The 18,991-nt window shown below is 44.3% G+C and overlaps 1 protein-coding gene across 1 annotated transcript in view; it reads right to left on the bottom strand.

Annotated features, from left to right (window-relative positions):
- The window catches only part of dmgdh (dimethylglycine dehydrogenase), a 77,895-nt gene that overhangs the window by 32,344 nt on the left and 26,560 nt on the right, over nt 1-18,991 (bottom strand). The window contains exons 6-9 of the mRNA XM_033018598.1: nt 16,363-16,611; nt 14,141-14,339; nt 6,016-6,185; nt 5,267-5,420 (exon numbers count right to left, since the gene is read on the bottom strand). Of these exons, the coding sequence (XP_032874489.1) occupies nt 5,267-5,420; nt 6,016-6,185; nt 14,141-14,339; nt 16,363-16,611 (772 nt within the window). The remainder of the gene's footprint in view (nt 1-5,266; nt 5,421-6,015; nt 6,186-14,140; nt 14,340-16,362; nt 16,612-18,991) is intronic.

Below are 18,991 nucleotides of genomic sequence, written 5' to 3'. Positions count from 1 at the left end.
AGGCAGCAGCTCTACCAGCTGCACCACTATCCAAAATTCTATCAACTCTCCTTTGAATGTACTCAATGACTGAACATCCTCTCATCTCTAGAATGGAACTGCAAAGATTCACAACCTCCCAAACTGAAGATATTTCTCTTTATCTTAATCCCAATGTAGCTACTTCATTACCCTGAGACCGTGATGTTAACTTTAACTCTCTGGCCCGGAACAAGGTCTCACGGCATCTTATCTGATAACCCTCAAATAATTCATTTGTTTCAATGGGACTAACTCTCATGTCCAAATTGCCGTGAGTGCAGGTCCATTGGACTAAATTTATCTTTTCATCCAGTAAATCTTTGATCCGTGACATCTAAAGCAGCACATCTTTCCTCAGGAAATATAATAAAAGAACGTCACAGCATTCCAGGTCTCACCAAGGTCCTTCCAACAAGACCTCTTACTTTTCCACTCAAATTTTATTTAATAAAGATTAACCTAAAATGGTTTCCTTAATATTGTATATGCTCATCATGTTATCTCTCTATAATTCATGTCAAAAGCACATGTCCCACTGAATAAGTTCCTAATATTTTAAAGAAACATTTTGCTTTTCCACTGGTCTTTCAAAGTGGATAAGTTCATAGTTCCTTAAATTGTGCTCATAGTCTTGGAGTTATCCAGCACAGAAACAGGCCCTTCAACACAACTCGCCCATGCCAACCAAGATGCCCCATCTACAAAAGCTTTTCACTGTACCTCCATACACAATGAACTCAACTGTTAGTTCCATCAGCCCGCATTTGGCCGACATTCCTCTAAACCTTTCCTATCCATGTAGCTGTTCAAATGTCGTTTAAATTATGTTCAAGTACCTGGCTCAACTATCCACTCTGGCAGCTCATTCCATGCCCTCACCACCCTCAGTTGCCCCTCAGGTTCCAGTTGTCGTTTTGCTAGTAGCCTATCCATATCTTCATGTAACATCTTTGAGTGCTCCTCGCCCATTATATTCCAATCTACCTTTGCATCCTCGGCAAACAGTAATCGCCCATTCCCCTGTGTGCCATTGACCCCGTTTGTAAATTGCTGAAGCCAAGGCATTGAACTTTATAGCTCCCCACTGGTTACATCAAGGTTTCAAGGTCATACTAAGTGAAAAGCAACAAGACACATACCCTCATAAAATAAAAGTTCACATAAACATCCATCACAGAGGATTCCACGCTCCTCACTGTGATGGAAGGCAATAATGTTCTATCTTCTTCCTCTTCTTCTCCCGTGGTGGGGATACTGCCACATCGATCATGCGGAATTGATATTGTACTTCTGTTGTTAAGCAATCTTAAATCCACAATAATGGATTAATTTAATCCCACAAAAAAACTAATTGATATGGAAATGCAATACCTCTGAATTTATCTGCTAGCTACACCAGCAGAAACTTCTAATGCATCTGTCAAATGTAACTTCTCTCTGAAGAAGGCTGTCAAATGAGCGGGATAAGGATCAGTTATAGACAGAGATTAATTCAGGCAAGTATGAGGTGTTGCACTTTGGGAGGTCAAGTGTACGGAGAAAGTATACAGTGAATGGACCCTTAATGGAATGGGCAAGCGAGGAAGTGGAAAAAGTCATAAGAGTCCCAACCCTTTGTCTGAAGAAGGGTCCCGACTCGAAACATCGCCTGTCCATTCCCTCCACAGATGCAGCTTGAAATTCTGAGCTCAGCACTTTGTGGTTGACTTAAGATTCCAACATCTGCAGTTCCTTGTGTCCCCAGGGAATGTATCCTCACTTTTCTCTCTTCCTCAAGAGAATTTCTTTACCTCTTCATACTTAACGCCCCCCCCCCCCCCCCCCCCCCCCCCCCCACTCATCCACTGTTACTTATTACATCAGGTGTGAAATTTAACTTTGGCAGTAGGACAGTGGCTGCATATCTGCCACCTGTTGAGTTTAGCTTAGATATTCAGCATGGAAACAGGCCCATTGGCCCATCGAGTCTACACCGACCAATGATCACCCATACACTAGTTCTTTCCGACACACTAGGGATAATTTACAAAAGCCAATTAACCTACAAGCCTGCACTTCTCTGGAATGTTGGAGACAACCGGAGCACCTGGAGAAATCCCAAGCGGTCACAGAACGTGCAAACTCCCTACAGGCAGCACCCATAGTCAGGATTGAATCTGGCGCTATAAGGCAGGCTATTACACACTACAACGAATAAGCTCTGAGCTCTGAACTGCAATAGACTATATTATTATTGCACTATATTTGTTATTTATTGAACTTTTTCTCTATTCCCCCGTTATGTTTACACATTCACATATTCTGTTGTGCTGCAGCAAGTAACAATTTCATTGTCCCATCCGGGACATATGACAATAAAACATTCTTGACTCCATGCCGTCTGTTACATATCGCAAATTACCGGAAATTAAATGGGAAGGAATATCAAAGCAGGTGTACACTGGGAAATTTTGAGTATCAAAGTAAAATTTCACAGTTGAGTGACTTTCTGAAGAAGGGTCTCGACCCGAAGCTTCGCCCATTCCTTTTCTCCAGAGATGCTGCCAGTCTCGCTGAGTTACTCCAGCTTTTTGTGTCTATCTTCGGTTTAAACCAGCATCAGCAGTTCCTTCTTACACATTACTCTTCTCTTGTCCAAACTTTCATTCAACTTCCATCAGTACAAACAAAATAACATTTGGAGTTCTTTTAGGAGAGGCAGACTTCCCTAAATCCAAAATGGTGATAGTTATGTGATTGGAGTTTTATGGCTAGCTTCCTACATTTCATATTTTATTGGGCCATGCTCAACTATCAGAAGCCCCCTCTAACTAAAGAAGCTGTTACTCATAAGGCTGTAAAGAAAAGGTCTCTCTCTCTCACTTCTCCTGCACATCTGTTTCTTTCTCTCTCCTCTTCTGCTTCTCTCACCCTGAGCGCCACAGAATCACAGTGTGTAATTCCTGTCTTGGGACATAGTTACCTCATCTGTGAACATATAAATGTAGAAATAATGAATTTCTAACTATGAAATAATGTCCATATAATTTATTTTACAATGTGAAAATTAAAAATGCAGCATGATCTACTGAGTATTTCTTACATTTTCTCTCTTTACATCATATCAGCAGCCAGTTTTCCATGCTTTCTGAACCTAAGTTACATGTGGGAGTAAGGTTTTAATCTTCTACTTTGATATATCTTTTTAGTTTTAGCTTATTAGAAAGATACAGCATGAAAACAGGCACTTTGTTCCACCGAGTCCACGCTGACCATCAATCACCCATTCAGAGTAATTCTAAAGTTCTTCAGGGTCTGAAGAAGGGTCTCGACCCGAAACGTCACCTAATCCTCGTGAGGTGCTGCCTGACCCTCTGAGTTTCTCCAGCATTTGGTGTCTATCTTCAGAGTGGTTCTATGTTATTCTACCTTTGCATCCACTCCCTGCACCTTCGGGGCAATTTAACAGAGGCCAATTGACCTACAAACCCGCACGTCTTTGTAATGCGGTCACAGGGAGAACGTGCAAACTCCGCACAGATCATCTTTTGAAGGTGTTGAATCCTTGATGATGCTGAGTTCTACAGATACTATGGTCGTAATCCACGTGGCCATTGAAGACAATTGCAAACGTTGCCATTCCATTTAACTTCAACCAATGCACCAATGTAGGACCATTCGTCAGAGGTCAAGGTTAGCAAACCTCACCGAGACTTTCCCTTCCTAATTTACTGGAATTAAGGCCAACTAGAATGCAGCTATTGTTATTTGACTGGACATATAAGATAGTTCATCTCCCCCCCATCTCTTTCTCTCCCCTCCCCCACCCTAGTTGTCCCACTAGTTCCACTGTTCACATCCTTGTATTGCTCTCTTTAGCACATCTTTCCCACCTCACAATGGACCATTATGGACTCCACCCTTCCTGAGGTCATCTGTTGCCTGCCTTGTTTAGTTCTGGCCTTTTCGCGCCACCAGTTTCCCCCCCCCCCCCCCCCCCCCAACTATCTTTCAGTGTTAAGAAGGGTTCTGACCCAAAACATCACCCATTCCTTTTCTCCAGAGATGCTGCCTGACCCACTGAGTTACTCCAGCATTTTGTGTCTATCTTCAGAATAAACCAGCATCTGCAGTTCCTTACTACACATAACCTAGTTCAATGCAGGTTAAGAATGTAATTGCTCTCTGATTTCTATCTATGTATCAACCACAGATTGAGACCACACATAAATACAATTAAGCCAAACTCATGTACAGTAGGTAGAGCAAAGGAGGAGACACAGACTGCAGCACACAGTTCATAATGCTTCAATTCCACAGACATCCCTTCGACCACACACATCCTATCCCAATCAACGAATGCATCTTCCAGTCTAATCCCATCTGTGGCCTCGCTCCAATATTGAATTTTAACTTCTGGACCAGCCCTGTCCTTATCCAAAACTATTTTAAAGCTAATAGAATTGTGGTTCAATGGATATTTGTTGTCATATACAATTAAACATCACATAATGAAATTCATTTTGCATATAATGCCATCGCCATCACATTTGGCGCCTATTATCGAGTTCAAAGTCCGGATTCCCGCGTATTCGTTCTACCGGAGCGTCTCCCAAACCCCTCCGTCGCCCATGACCGGCTCGGACCACGTACCATAATCTCTCTCTTCCTATGATCGCTGGTCCCAAGAGACTCACCCACTGACATCTCAGTCACTTGCTGTGCATAATTCCCAAGCGTAGGTCAATATTACCTTCTCCTTTGTAGGACTCTCCACTTATTGCCTGAGGAACCTTTCCTGAACACACATGACAAATGTGTTCCCCATCTAAACCCTTGGCACTATGACCGTCCCAGTCTGTACAGGGAACGTTAAAATCCTCTACTATGACAACACTATTAATCTTGCAGCCACCTGCAATCTCCCGATATATTTGTTCCTCTAATTTCCGTTGACTATTTGGGAGCCTACGGTACAATCTAAGACAATATTGCTGTTTCTCCCTCACCTGCAGATATTAGACCATAAGCAGAATTGTGTAAATGGCTTGAAACCCATTTCTGGCTGTGGCATGCTTTATTAAAACTCTTCATATCTCATCAACCATTCACAATACTGAGATGTTCGTAGTAGACTGAGAGCTTTTCAGTTGATCCCAGTTTTGTGTAGTATATTTATGTCTATGTATATAATATACTTGGAAAGAAAACAGATCCTGCAATAGCCACTCGTTTGATTTATACTGCCTCGGACACTCCCACGTACCTATATTCAGGGTCATCTCCAGGTTTGTAGAACCAATGTGGCTGCTCCCAGCCAGCATGGAATCCCATCGATGCCTTGTTCTTCAATGTTTCATAAATCCCACTTACTCTCTCTGTTGGCCGTGCTCCAAATCTCTCTTCTTTGGGAAATCCAACTAATCCAGGAAAGAGCAAAACATGTCAGGTAATTTGCGAATACATTGTTGTTGATTCTGTTAATAAATATCGCATTTCTTTTAAGATTAGATATTGACTATTGGCCTGAAGCACTGAGCATCCATTTGTACTAGTTCGATGACTGATTGAATTAATAGGAAGCTAGAGCATGGAAATAGACCCTTCGGCCCATCAAGTCCACAATTGATCGCCCTTTCACACTAGTTCTATGTTATCCCACTTTCACATCCTATACACGAGGGACAATTTACAGAAGCCAATTAACCTACAAACATGCACGTCTTTGGAATGTGGAAGGAAACTAGAGCACTTGGCTATCAATTCCTTGATAATAAACGTTGCCAAAAGTCCAACTAAACGGCTCTTGTTCATAAATTCTTGATGCAGAGTGAAAATCTGCACTAACTTGGACTTTACCAATGTAGTCATTTGTATTTTTATTGTAATTGTGAATGTAACCAAAGCAGATGTAACACAAGTAATCACGCACGCTTAATCCTCTCTGACTAAAATCAGAAATGATCAAAGATGAATTTATTCTACAGCTGTATCCATCCTAACAATCCCTCTTACCAAGGTTGTTGAATCCATATGATTCTCTTGCTTTATCCACAGCGTATTGGATTGTTGTCCATTTACCAAAACGATTGGGATCGAGTTCAATCAGGTCAAATTCGGGTTCCCCATTCATGATCCAGTCGCTAAGATACTTTCCAATCCCACCTGCATGAATTATTCCATACCTGGAAGTGCAAATAGCTTTTCTTTGAGAGGAAATAAATTATAAACTGCAGTTGGTAATTTAACAGAGATTTTAATACAGGCTCAGCTACATTTAAAACCTTTCAGTTTTAGAGTCTTCCAAAGCATGTCCAGTTTCAGTGGCAAATATGGTTGAAATATTTCATCAACACCACCCTGCCATCAGTAATGTCTCAATGTAATCTTCCACCAAATATTAGTGAGGAAATTCATGACCCACTGTTGGGGCATCCTCATGCTGGGAATTGATGGAAATCTGTGCCATAGTCAGGTAGATGCCAATGCGATAAACATTAATGCTGGAGAAACTCAGCGGGTCAGGCAGCATCTCTGGATAAAACAAAATGGATTCCTTTTCTCCAGAGATCCTGCCTGTCCCGCTGAGCTACTCCAGCATTTTGTGTCTATCTCCAGTATAAACGAGGGTACCCTGATGTGGCGCCGACGGACGAGAAGCCGAAGCAAAGAAGCGGAAGCTAAATAACCCAAAGGAAAGGAAGCCGAAACGCCAACTAACCGAAAGGGCGGGAGGCCTAAAAGTCAACTAACTGATAGGCTGCGTCGCCTAAAAGCAAACTCACCGAATAGCCGCTCTGCCGAAACGCCACCTACCCGAAAGGCGGCGCCACCTACAAGCCAAGGGACCGAATGCCGCTCAACAGAAAAGTCAAATAATGGACATGACGTTGCGGGGGTGGGGGGGGGACTTGTCAGCGATTGGTCCAGACCCCCGCATCCATCACATCACTGTTGAGGGATGAACATTGACCCACACCTCTGCTCCACCCAACCCGCAGCCCGCGGAGGGTGGCCGTGGGAGAGTGGCGGCTGTCCCGAGGGATGCGCACCTTTGGCCGCTTCCAACTTGGTGCTTGGGTTTAGATTGCCCAGTCACCTATGGCTTGTGTGGGAAAATGATCCTCACGCTCCTGTCTCCCCCTTCACCCCGTAGGTGATTGGGCAATCTGAACCCAAGCTCCAAGTTGTAAGCAGCCGAAGTTGCGCATCCCTCGGGACAGCCCCCACTCTCCCACGGCCACCCTCCATGGGCTGAGGGTCGGGTGGAGCGGAGTTGTGGGACAAAGTTCATCCCTCCACAGTGATGTGATGAATGCGGGGGTTTGGACCAATCGCTGACAAGTCCCGCCCCCCGGCAACGTCATGTCCGTTATTTGACTTTTCTGGTGAGCGGCATTCAGTCCGTTCGCTTTTAGGCGACGCTGCCTTTCGGGTAGGTGGTGATTCGTCAGAGCGGTCATTTGGTGAGTTTGCTTTTATGCGACGCAGCCTTTTGGTTAGTTTGTATTTAGGCGTCCCACCCATTCGGTCAGTTGGCGTTTCGGCTTTGTTTCCATTGGGTTATTTGGCTTCCTCTTCTTTGCTTCGGCTTCTCGTCCGTCGGCGCCATGTCCGCACACGTAAACGAGCATCTGCAGTTCCTTCCTACACAGGTGTTAACGTGATGGCAATGTAGCTCGGAAAACAGTGGTCCTTAAGTACTGACGCTACAAGAGATTGTAGGAATATTGCACCTCAGTTATGGAGTCATAGAGTGATACAGTGTGGAAACAGGCCCTTCAGCCCAACTTGCCCACACCGGCCAACAATGTCCCAGCTACACTAGTTCCACCTGCCTGCGTTTGGCCCATATCCCTCTAACCCTGTCCTATCCATGTACCTGTCTAAATGTTTCCTAAACATCGCGATAGTACCTGCCTCAACTACCTCCTCCGGCAGCTTGTTCCATTCACCATCCAAAAGTTACCCCTCAGGTTCCTATTAAATCTCCCCCCTCACCATAAACCTTAGTCCTCTGGTTCTCGATTCCCCTAATCTGGGCAAGAGACTCTGTGCAACTACCCAATCTATTCCTCTCATGATTTTGTACACATGATTGCATGATCCTAGCACAGGAGGCGATAGAACGTCCACTTCACTGGACAGTCATGCAACTTGGAGACTTTGCTACCACCTGCCAGATAGCAATGCAAGTTTCTTTCCCCACCCAGAGAAATGACTTCCCTGATCCTGTTGCTTCCTTACATACATGACCTACAAAAGAAAAGTAAAGGAAAACCCTGAGAGAGTCAAAGTGGCTTCCCCAGTAGGAGATGTAATAAAGGCAACTTGCCCAATGGAGTACTTCACCCATCAATCCACACCCATTGTCTCTCCAGCAAGCTAGCACATCTTACTTTGTTTTCAATAGATCTTACCAAGCCAACAGAAGCAGATACTAAGTTGAGATTCTGAAACCGGGGTCACTTTGGGGCAAAACACAAAGTGTTGATGTAACTCTATGATGGGCCACGGAGCGGGCGATGCCTTGCCGGGTCGCCGTGCGGTAAGCTCCCGGCATCGCGGAGGTGTGGCTGCGGGCGTCCGGCCGCGGGCGGCGCTGGATTTGGAGCGCCGCGGAGCCAGGGATCGAGTTCGCCGGGGTCGGAGCTCCAACCGGCGCGGCCTGAAGTCTACGAGTGCCCCGGTCTCCGGGGAGGAGGCAGCCGCTCCAGACTTTCCAAGCCGCTTGAGGAGTTGTTTCACCCGACGCCAGAGTTCCATCTTCACGGCAAGAGGGCCCTGAAAATCATCGGACTGGCTGCAAGGCCACAAATGGGCCCCAACCTCGGGTGTTTCAGAGGAAGAGGACTTAACTTTCTGTTGCCTTTCCGCACAGTGGAAATTTTTGATTCTGTTGTGGGGGGATGTTTGTGTTGAACTCTATAATGTGTTGTGTCCATTTTCTTTCTTTCTTTATTTTTAACCTTTTTCTATGGTTTGTATGGAAACTTATTATTTAATTTATGTAAAGCACTTTGGTGTCAATGCAAGTTGACTTAAAACGTGCTATATAAATAAAACTTACTTTACTTACTTTACTTACCCTTGGACTATCCTTGATCGGACTTTGCTGGCTTTATCTTGCACTAAAGGTTATTCCCTTATCATGAATCTTTACACTGTAAATGGGTCGATTGTAATCATGTATTGTCTTTCTGCTGACTGGTTAGCATGTAGCAAAAAGCTGTACCTCGGTACACGTGACAGTAAACTAAACTGAAAGTGAACTGAACTAACTCAGCAATCTAATGAGGATTCAAAAGCACAATCATAAGAAATCTACCGATGGGCTTGTACCTACTGACTTTGGGGTGAGAACAAGCATGATATCTTTGAGATCTTTGAGTACCAAATCCCCTGGGCCTGATGGATTACATCCAAGGGTCTTGAGGGAGATAGCGGTGGGGATTGTGGATGCATTGGTGATAATTTTCCAAAACTCCCTGGAGGCAGGAACGGTCCCAGTGGATTGGAAAATGGCCAATGTAACACCTATATTTAAAAAAGGAAGTAAACAGAAGGCGGGTAACTATAGACCGGTTAGTCTAACATCGGTGGTGGGTAAAATGTTAGAGACAATTATTAAAGAAACACTAACGGGGCACTTGGATAAACATGACTTCATCGGACAGAACCAGCATGGTTTTGTGAAGGGGAAGTCCTGTTTAACGAATCTGCTCGAATTCTTTGAGGAAGTAACAACCCGGGTGGATAAAGGGGAACCGGTGGATGTGGTATACTTGGACTTCCAAAAGGCTTTTGACAAGGTGCCACATAAGAGACTATTGCTAAAAATAAAAAATTATGGGATTGGGGGTAATATATTAGCATGGGTAGAGGATTGGCTAACAAATAGGAAGCAGAGAGTGGGGATAAATGGTTCATACTCGGGATGGCAACCGGTAACTAGCGGGGTTCCGCAAGGGTCGGTGCTGGGACCCCAGTTGTTCACAATTTATATAAATGATTTGGAGGAGGGAACCAAGTGTAATATATCAAAATTTGCGGACGATACAAAAATGGGAGGAAAAGTAGGGGATGAGGAGGATAGGAAGAGTCTGCAAAAGGATATAGATAAGCTAGGTGAGTGGGCAACAACTTGGCAGATGAAATTTAATACTAATAAATGTGAAGTCATTCACTTTGGGAAAAAAAATGATAGGGCAAGTTATTTTCTAAATGAGGAGGAGCTGCGTTGTAATGCAACGCAAAGGGATCTAGGGGTAGTAGTACATGAATCACTAAAAGTTAGTATGCAGGTGCAGCAAGCAATCAGGAAGGCCAATGGAGTTTTGGCCTTTATTGCTAGGGGGATTGAGTATAAAAACACGGAGGTCTTGCTGCAGCTGTACACAGTATTAGTGAGACCACATTTGGAATACTGTGTACAGTTCTGGGGTCCATACTTAAGAAAGGATGTGCTAGCCCTGGAGGCAGTGCAGCGAAGGTTTACAAGATTAATTCCTGCAATGAGGGGATTGACATATGAGGAAAGGTTAAGTAGGCTGGAACTCTACTCTTTGGAGTTTAGAAGAATGAGAGGCGATCTCATTGAAACATATAAGATCGTGAGGGGCCTTGATCGGGTGGATGCACCGAGGATGTTCCCAATGATCGGGGAAACTAGAACTAGGGGACATAGTTGCAGCATAAGGGGGGGCTCTTTTAAAACTGAGATGAGGAAGAACTTCTTCACCCAGAGGGTGGTTAATTTATGGAATTCACTGCCCCAGGGAGCAGTGGAAGCAGAAACGTTAAATATATTTAAGTCTAAAATAGATGGTTTTTTAGCTGCCAAGGGGATAAGGGGCTACGGGGAGAGGGCAGGGATATGGACCTAGGTATGGTTAGTATAGTAAGACCTGAGTGATCTCCTGGACAAGTGTCGATCGCCTGGATTGGGGTCGGAGAGGAATTTCCCGGATTTTTTTCCCGAATTGGACCTGGGTTTTTATCCGTTTTTTTGCCTCCCCCAGGAGATCACGCGGTTCTTGGGGTGGAGAGGGGTGATAGCAGTATAAAGGGGAGGGTAGTGTCTTGTGTTCTGTGTCTTGTGTCTACTGTTTGTGGGTAAGTGTGTCTGTTTAGTGTTCAGCCATGAGCGAATGGCGGTGCGGGCTCGACGGACCTGGTGGTCTACTCTCGCACCTACTTTCTATGTTTCTATGTTTCTATCCCAAGGTCCATTAGGAATGAAAATTGGATTTAGATTCTGTTGTCCAATATTTGAACTGGCCAGGTCAATATCCCAGAGAACTCTTAATGTTTAACTCGTCAACCTGGACTATTATTTGGACTTGGGTTTGGGTAGACCCAACACCTCAAATTTGCTCAGTACCAACCTTACAGGTTAATGCCCAATTTGTGACCTAACTTGACAAACAACGATTAGCCAGCAGAAGGAATATGCCAGTCAGTCATGTGTAAGAAGGAACTGCAGATGCTGGTTTAAATCGAAGGTAGAAACAAAATGCTGGAGTAAACTCAGCGGGACAGGCAGCATCTCTGGAGAGGTGGAGTGGGTGACGTCACCCATTCCTTCTCTCCAGAGTTGCTGCCTGTCCCGCTGAGTTACTCCAGCATTTTGCGTCTGCCAGTAACTCAGTTGATTAATATCAAACCGCAACTCTAAGAATATGTGAGTACATGAATCTTGGCCATTGTTAATTTGCACAGAAGCTTTCCAGACTTCATTGAAGGATTTGCATGCGATGTTGAAGGAGTATGCACTACACAATATAGATGCCTTGATAGCATGGTTGAGGGAATCTTAATTATGGTGATATATCTCCATGCATATCAAGGATGTGGATGATAAAAAACGAATTGTTATCCATTTCCACTTTGATGGCGTAAAATGTCCAGAAACCATCTTTTCTGTAAGTCTTTGCCAAAGATTCATCAAGAATGTTTATTTTGGTTTAACCTTACTTGGTTCATGGAGGCCTAAAGCCCCTGTCCCACTATGTGAGTTCACCCAAGAGCTCTCTCGAGTTTAAAAAAAATCTAACTCGTGGTATGTACGTAGCGGGTACGTAGGACCTCGTGGATGTCCCATAGCGGCTCGTAATGCTAACGGCGGAAACGCGATAACTGGTGATTTTTTTTCAACACCGTGAAAAATGTCCAAGAGTTTCCCCGAGTACCTGCCGTTAGTTACCGCATTTCCCGAGTACCTGCCATTCGCATTACGAGCCGCTACGGGATATCCACGAGGTCCTACGTACATTCTACGTACTTACCACGAGTTTGATTTTTGATTTTAAACTCGGGAGAGCTCTTGGGTGAACTCGCATCGTGGGACAGGGGCTTTAGTTTAAGTTAGTAGCTTGATTGCCTTAACACCTTCCACATCATTATTATTTGATATAACGTCTCCAGTTTGTCTCCCCTTAGAATTCTCTGCCAAAAATGAATCATTCACTTGAGCCCCAACGGTTAAGTCCTAAGATTTAAGGGTTAATCGTCTCAACTATTTCTTAATATGAAATTAATCTTAAGTCATACGGACTTCCAGAAGGCGCTCGATAAAATCTCTGATCTATCCAATATTAGATATTGTTAAGAACGGGAGGCACGGTGGCACAGACAGCACCTGCAGTCAGGATCAGGATCAAACCTGGGACTCTGGCGTGGTAAGGCAGCAACTCTACCGCTGCACCACTCTGCCACCCTGTCCAGAAAGCTTCTGTGCAAAGTAGTAATGGCCAAGATTTATGTGCTCAGATATGCTAAGATTTTTTGCATCCTAGCAATTACAAGTCTCCTTGTGGGCTATGAATAAAAACAGTTCTCAAAAGCCTGCCAGTGAATATATTGAGGGGCCCAAACAGTATTTCAGCTGCAGTGTCTGAATAGTACTCTAGCTGCTTGGAATAATGTCAAAAGGGAATATTCGATTCAAATATATCTCCACGCCCTCACCTGACTTCACCCTTGAGCCTCTTCCTTTATCTCATGCCCCTCACACCCATGTCAGAAAATCACCTGATGAAGGTATTCACCACAACAATTTGCTGGCCTTACCAAGGGAGTGCAGGCATCACACATCTTCAATCAGAGTGCATTTTCAATCAGAATAACATATATAAGATTTGACGTACATTCATCTGAAACGGTTTGGAAGAGTGAAGCAAATCTCTCATAAATCAAAGTAAATGAAGATACTGTATGCATGACAGTATGATAAATATCTTCCTGTTCAATCTTCAAACTGCAAGGCTTTGCAGATGCCTTATTCCACGGGGAGGGCTGAATCCCTTTGCTTTCTCTGGGATATCAAGCATGTTAAGATTATTGTATCATTTTCAGTTATCAAACATGTCAACCGGCACTTCGTGGGCCTTTCTCATGTTTATGCATTAGAGTGAGCGTGTCTCTGACTTGAACCACCTGGGCTTCCAATGCTTCCACTTCAGTTACTCCGTTTTGAGCTTTGACAACTATTTCTGTCACTTTGTCCGTGGTCTCATGAAATTCTGACAGTGACAGTGTAAGGGCCCCTGAGAGATCATAACTTCAGCATTGCATGTATGAAGGTTATTCCAAGACGGTAGTTTGATCAACTGAACTGATTGAAAGATACAGCATGGAAACAGGCACTTCGGCCCATCGAGTCCACACTGACCATCGATCACCCGTTCGCACTAGCGCTGTGTGGCACCACCTTCTCATCCTCTCCCGATGCACTGGGGGAAATGTACAGCGGCCAAGTAGCCTACAAACCCGCACTCGTTTGGGGTGCGGGAGGAAACCGGAGCTCCTGGAAGAAACCCACGCGGTCACAGGGAGGAAATAAACTGGAGGCGAGAAAAGGCCAGAACAAATCAGGGCCAGCAACAACCCGCTGATTTACTCCAGCATTCGTTGTCAATTTTCGCTATAAACCAGCATCTGCAATTACTTCCTGGTCTGCATTTATTGATGGACACAGAGGTTTAAATACACGGGGACAGGTTTTAACAGGTTTGGCAGAAACCGGATGTGCCAGGATTTCTCCAAAGAGGACAACCTTTGCCATTGTGTCTCAACTCAAGGACGAATGAATGAAAATATTAGTGACGGTGATCGAGAAGAAACAGAAAAGGGTACCTACCCAAAGCCGATGGCCACCCAGTAGTTACGCACACCTTGATGAGGTCCAGCCATGGGAAGTATATCGGGTGTGTATGTGATAGGACCTGATATTATGTTTATTATGTCGGCTCTTTTCAAAACTGGCACCATTTCCATGGCACACTCGACATTGTCCATGATTCTATCCAAATCCGATTCAAAAAGTTCCTTCCCAAATCCTGGAACAGATCATGATACAGAAACACTTGAGTAAACACAGAAACATAGAAATTAGGTGCAGGAGTAGGCCATTCGGCCCTTCAAGCCTGCACCGCCATTCAATGTGATAATGGCTGATCATCCAACTCAGTATCCTGTACCTGCCTTCTCTCCATACCCCCTGATCCCTTTAGCCACAAGGGCCACATCTAACTCCCTCTTAAATATACCCAATGAACTGGCCTCAACTACCTTCTGTGGCAGAGAATTCCAGAGATTCACCACTCTGTGTAAAACATTTTTTTCTCATCTCAGTCCCAAAAGATTTCCCCCTTATCCTTAAACTGTGATCCCTTTTTCTGGACTTCTCCAACATCGGGAACAATCTTCCTGCATCTAGCCTGTCCAACCCCTTAAGTTTTTTGTAAGTTTCTATAAGATCCCCCCTCAATCTTCTAAATTCTAGCGAGTACAAGCCGAGTCTATCCAGTCTTTCTTCATATGAAAGTCCTGACATCCCAGGAATGAGTCTGGTGAACCTTCTCTGTACTCCCTCTATGGCAAGAATGTCTTTCCTCAGATTAGGAGACCAAAACTGTGCGCAATACTCCAGGTGTGGATCTCACCAAGACCCTGTACAACTGCAGTAGAACCTCCCTGCTCCTATACTCAAATCCTTTTGCTATGAATATCATCATAGCATAAACATCATAGCATAGCTGCTATGTGAATAGCTGATAAGTGGAACTCTGAATACTGCTGACATGTCACGGGGTTAAAAAATTAACTACTTTCACACAGATTACTCTCATATTGATGAGTCCCTTCGGTATCCAATCATCAGAAGTATGAAAACGCACACTTCCAGATCCAGGGACAGTTTTCCCCCCCGCTGTTATCAGGCAATTGAACCAACTAGAAAAAGGTCCTGACCTACCATCTATCGCATTGGAGGCGCACGGACTATCTTTAATCAGACTTTACTGGACTTTACCTTACACTAAATGTTATCCTCTTTATTCTGCATCTGTGCACTGTGGACGGCTAGGTTGTAATCATGCATAGTATTTTCGGCCCGAAACGTTGCCTATTTCCTTCGCTCCATAGATGCTGCTGCACCCGCTGAGTTTCTCCAACATTTTTGTGTACCTTCGTTTTCCAACATCTGCAGTTCCTTCTTAAACACAATAGTATTTTCGCTGACTGGATAGCACGCAACGAAAAATTGTTTTCACTGTACCTCTTTGCACGTGACAATAAACTCAACTCAACTCTTTAATCAGACTTTATCTTGCACTACAGGATACAGAGAATTATGTTTAGTGCAAGATAAAGTCCAGTAAAGTCTGATTAAAGATAACAGCTGGGAAGAAACTGTCCCTCAATCTGGAGGTGTGCTTTTTCATACTTGAATGTATATAACATGGAAACAGGCCCTTCCGCCCATGCCAACCATCGATCGACGTTCACACTAGTTCTATGTTATCCCATTATCGCATCCATTCCCTGCATGCCAGGGGCAATTTACAGCAGCCAATTAGCCACCGCTTTGGGATGTGGGAGGAAACTGGAGCACCCGGACGAAACCCACATGGTAACAGTGAAAACGTGCAAACTCCATGCAGACAGCACCCGAGGTCAGGATCCAACCCAAGTCTCTGTGGGTGTGAGGCAGCAGGTCTACCAGCTGCACCACTGTACACCTGTTATGAGCGTGCTTTTTCTCCTTCAATGTTTGACTATAGACAATAGGTGCAGAAGAAGGCCACTCGAGCCAGCACCGCCATTCAATGTGATCATGGCTGATCATCCACAATCAGTACCCCGTTCCTGCCCTCTCCCCATATCCCTTGACTCCGCTATCTTTAAGAGCTCTATCTAACTCTCTCTTGAAAGCATCCAGAGAATTGGCCTCCACTGCCACCTCATGTATGTAATATTGTATGTTTGTGTGTAATATAGCGTGTATGTTTGTTTGTATGTTTGTATGTAATATAGTGTGTAGCTGATACTATTAAGTCAAACTATAACATGCTCTTTTACCTGTTGGGACACCATCCTTTAACCAAGACTCCTGTATCTTCATCTTCTCCTTATCTTCATAGGGACCAAATAGAAGACCATCGCGTTCCTGGCGCAGATAGTACGAGCCCTCCAAGTCACGGAGAACGGGAAGCTCTTGTTTCAGTGATTTCACCTCTGGAACTGTTGACGTGATCACGTACTGATGGTGGACGGGGACAAGGGGGTGATCCAACCCAATCATCTTTCCAACTTCACGGGCCCAAAATCCTACAGCAAAAGCAGAGGAAATAGAAACTCTGTCTTAGTATCCAAACAAACCCGCATTCACATCAGCAATGTGTTGCAACAAGGAACTGCAGATGCTGGTTCACAAAAGAAGACACAAAGTGCTGGAGTAACTCTGGGTCAGGCAGCATCTCTGGAGAACATGGACAGGTGACGTTTGAGATCGGAAGCCATTTTCTGTAGAAGTGTTCTGACCCGAAACGTCACCTGTCCACGTTGTTCGGGGATGCTGCCTGACCCGCTGAGTTACTCCAGCATTTTGTGTCCTTAATATGCCAGCATCTGCAGTTCCGTGTTTTTAATGTGCAAAAATATTACCATGTACCCATCTTCTTTTGATCTTATGTGTATCACTTCTTGTTTCTTGAACCAGCACCATTCTTTCTACTTTTGCATGGCCTTTTATTCAAAGCTTTTTTTTCCTTTTTTATATCCTCACTCACTAAAGTTATAATCACACTTTGAATCAACCATACTACTACTTCCACTCCCACTCACCCTCTCTTTTCATGAAGATCTGTTCAATAGATAATTAAATTCCTACTCAAGATCAATTTGAAATGCCTGAGATACTCTCAAGGAGCAAACGGATTGGAAGCGACCTTAAGCCCCTGTCCCACTGTACGAGGTAATTCAAGAGTTCTCCCGGGTTTTCCCCTGATCCCCTGATCCGAACTCGGAGAATGTCCGTAGCGGGACTGTAGGAGTTCGTGGATGTCTCGTAACGGCTCGTAATGCTAACGGTAGGTACTCGAGACATCCGGTAAACTCATCACGTTTTTCATCCTTGCAAAAAATGTCCACGAGTGAAAAAATACTTGTGATGAAAATAATTGTTACTCGTACAGCTGATCATCCCCAATCAGTACCCCGTTCCTGCCTTCTCCCCATATCCCCTGACTCCGCTATCTTTAAGAGCCCTGTCTAGCTCTCCCTTGAAAGTATCCAGAGAACCTGCAGAGAATTCCACAGACTCACCACTCTCTGTGAGAAAAAGTGTTTCCTCGTCTCTGTTCTAAATGGCTTACTCCTTATTCTTAAACTGTGGCCCCTGGTTCTGGACTCCCCCAACATCGGGAACATATTTCCTGCCTCTAGCGTGTCCAAACCCTTAATAATCTTATATTAATCTTATATGTTTCACTAAGTCCACCTGCCTTAACTAACCACCCATCAGTGTTTTTTAGATTCCAAGCACCCTCAGTGTGAAAAAATTCACCCACATCCCCCACATTATATGTTGCTTTCTGAAATAGGTTGGGATTCAGTTTGTCAGGAAAGCTGAGCCTGTGCTGCATGTTGTAGATGAATACCAGTGACCCTGAAAGCTTCCATGGGGCGTTCTCTACACTATTATTTTACAGGATAATCAGACTAGTTAATGTGCTACTTGATGCCCGTGAGTAGCTGATACATCAGTCAAAAATATATTTACACAGCTGGTCGAAAATATTATGAGGCACAGTGTGTATAAATATCATGGGGTCTGACATACCGAAGTAAAGATTCCAGTGTCTGATAGCTGTGGTGGTGTTCTGTTACCTAGCCTGAGAAGTGATGGGAGGGGATCGCGTTTCACATATTTATCTTAGAACATGAGTTACCTTTGCCTGTTTTCGTAGGTGGAAGTTGAGAGGCAGAAATTGCCCTGAGTGCGTATGGAGTGGACATGAAAGCGAGATTGCATAGAATTGGTGCTCACATGAATTGATGTGGACTTAGTGGGTCCAAGGGCATGTTTCCATGCTGTACCACTGCACTAAACTAAACTAATACGCCCCATTTGAAGGCACGCCAATGCCTCTACTTCCTTAGAAGGCTTAGGAAATTCGGCATGGCCCCAACAACTCCCGCCAACTCCTGCACCGTGCCATAGGAAGCATTTTATCGGGATGCATCACAGCATGGCTTGGGAACAGCTCCATCCAAGACCGCAAGGAATCGCAGACCATCACACAAACCATTCTCCCTTTTACACTTCACGCTGCTTCGGCAAGGCCAGTGGCATAATCAAGGGCGAGTCTTACACCCTAGTCTCATCAGGCAAGAGGTATTTAGAAGTTTGAAAACGCACACCTCCAGATTCAGGTACAGTCTCTTTCCAGCTGTTATCAGGCGACTGAACCATCCAATCAACAACTAGAGAGCGGTCCTGAGCTACGATCTGTCTCATTGGAGACCCTCAACCTAACTTTAATCAGACTTGACTAGACTTTATCTTGCACTATTCCTTTTATCATGTATCTGTACATGGTGGACGGCTCAGTTGTAATCATGTATAGTCCTTCTGGTGACTGGTTAGCTTGCAACAAATGCTTTTTATCCTGGTACATGTAATAATAAAATCAACTCTGCAGGAAAA

The sequence above is a fragment of the Amblyraja radiata genome, chromosome 3, assembly GCF_010909765.2.
Source record: "Amblyraja radiata isolate CabotCenter1 chromosome 3, sAmbRad1.1.pri, whole genome shotgun sequence".
Lineage (NCBI taxonomy): Eukaryota > Metazoa > Chordata > Chondrichthyes > Rajiformes > Rajidae > Amblyraja > Amblyraja radiata.
The sequence above is the reverse complement of the archived record's forward strand: the minus strand, read 5'-3'. Positions and strand labels throughout refer to the sequence as shown.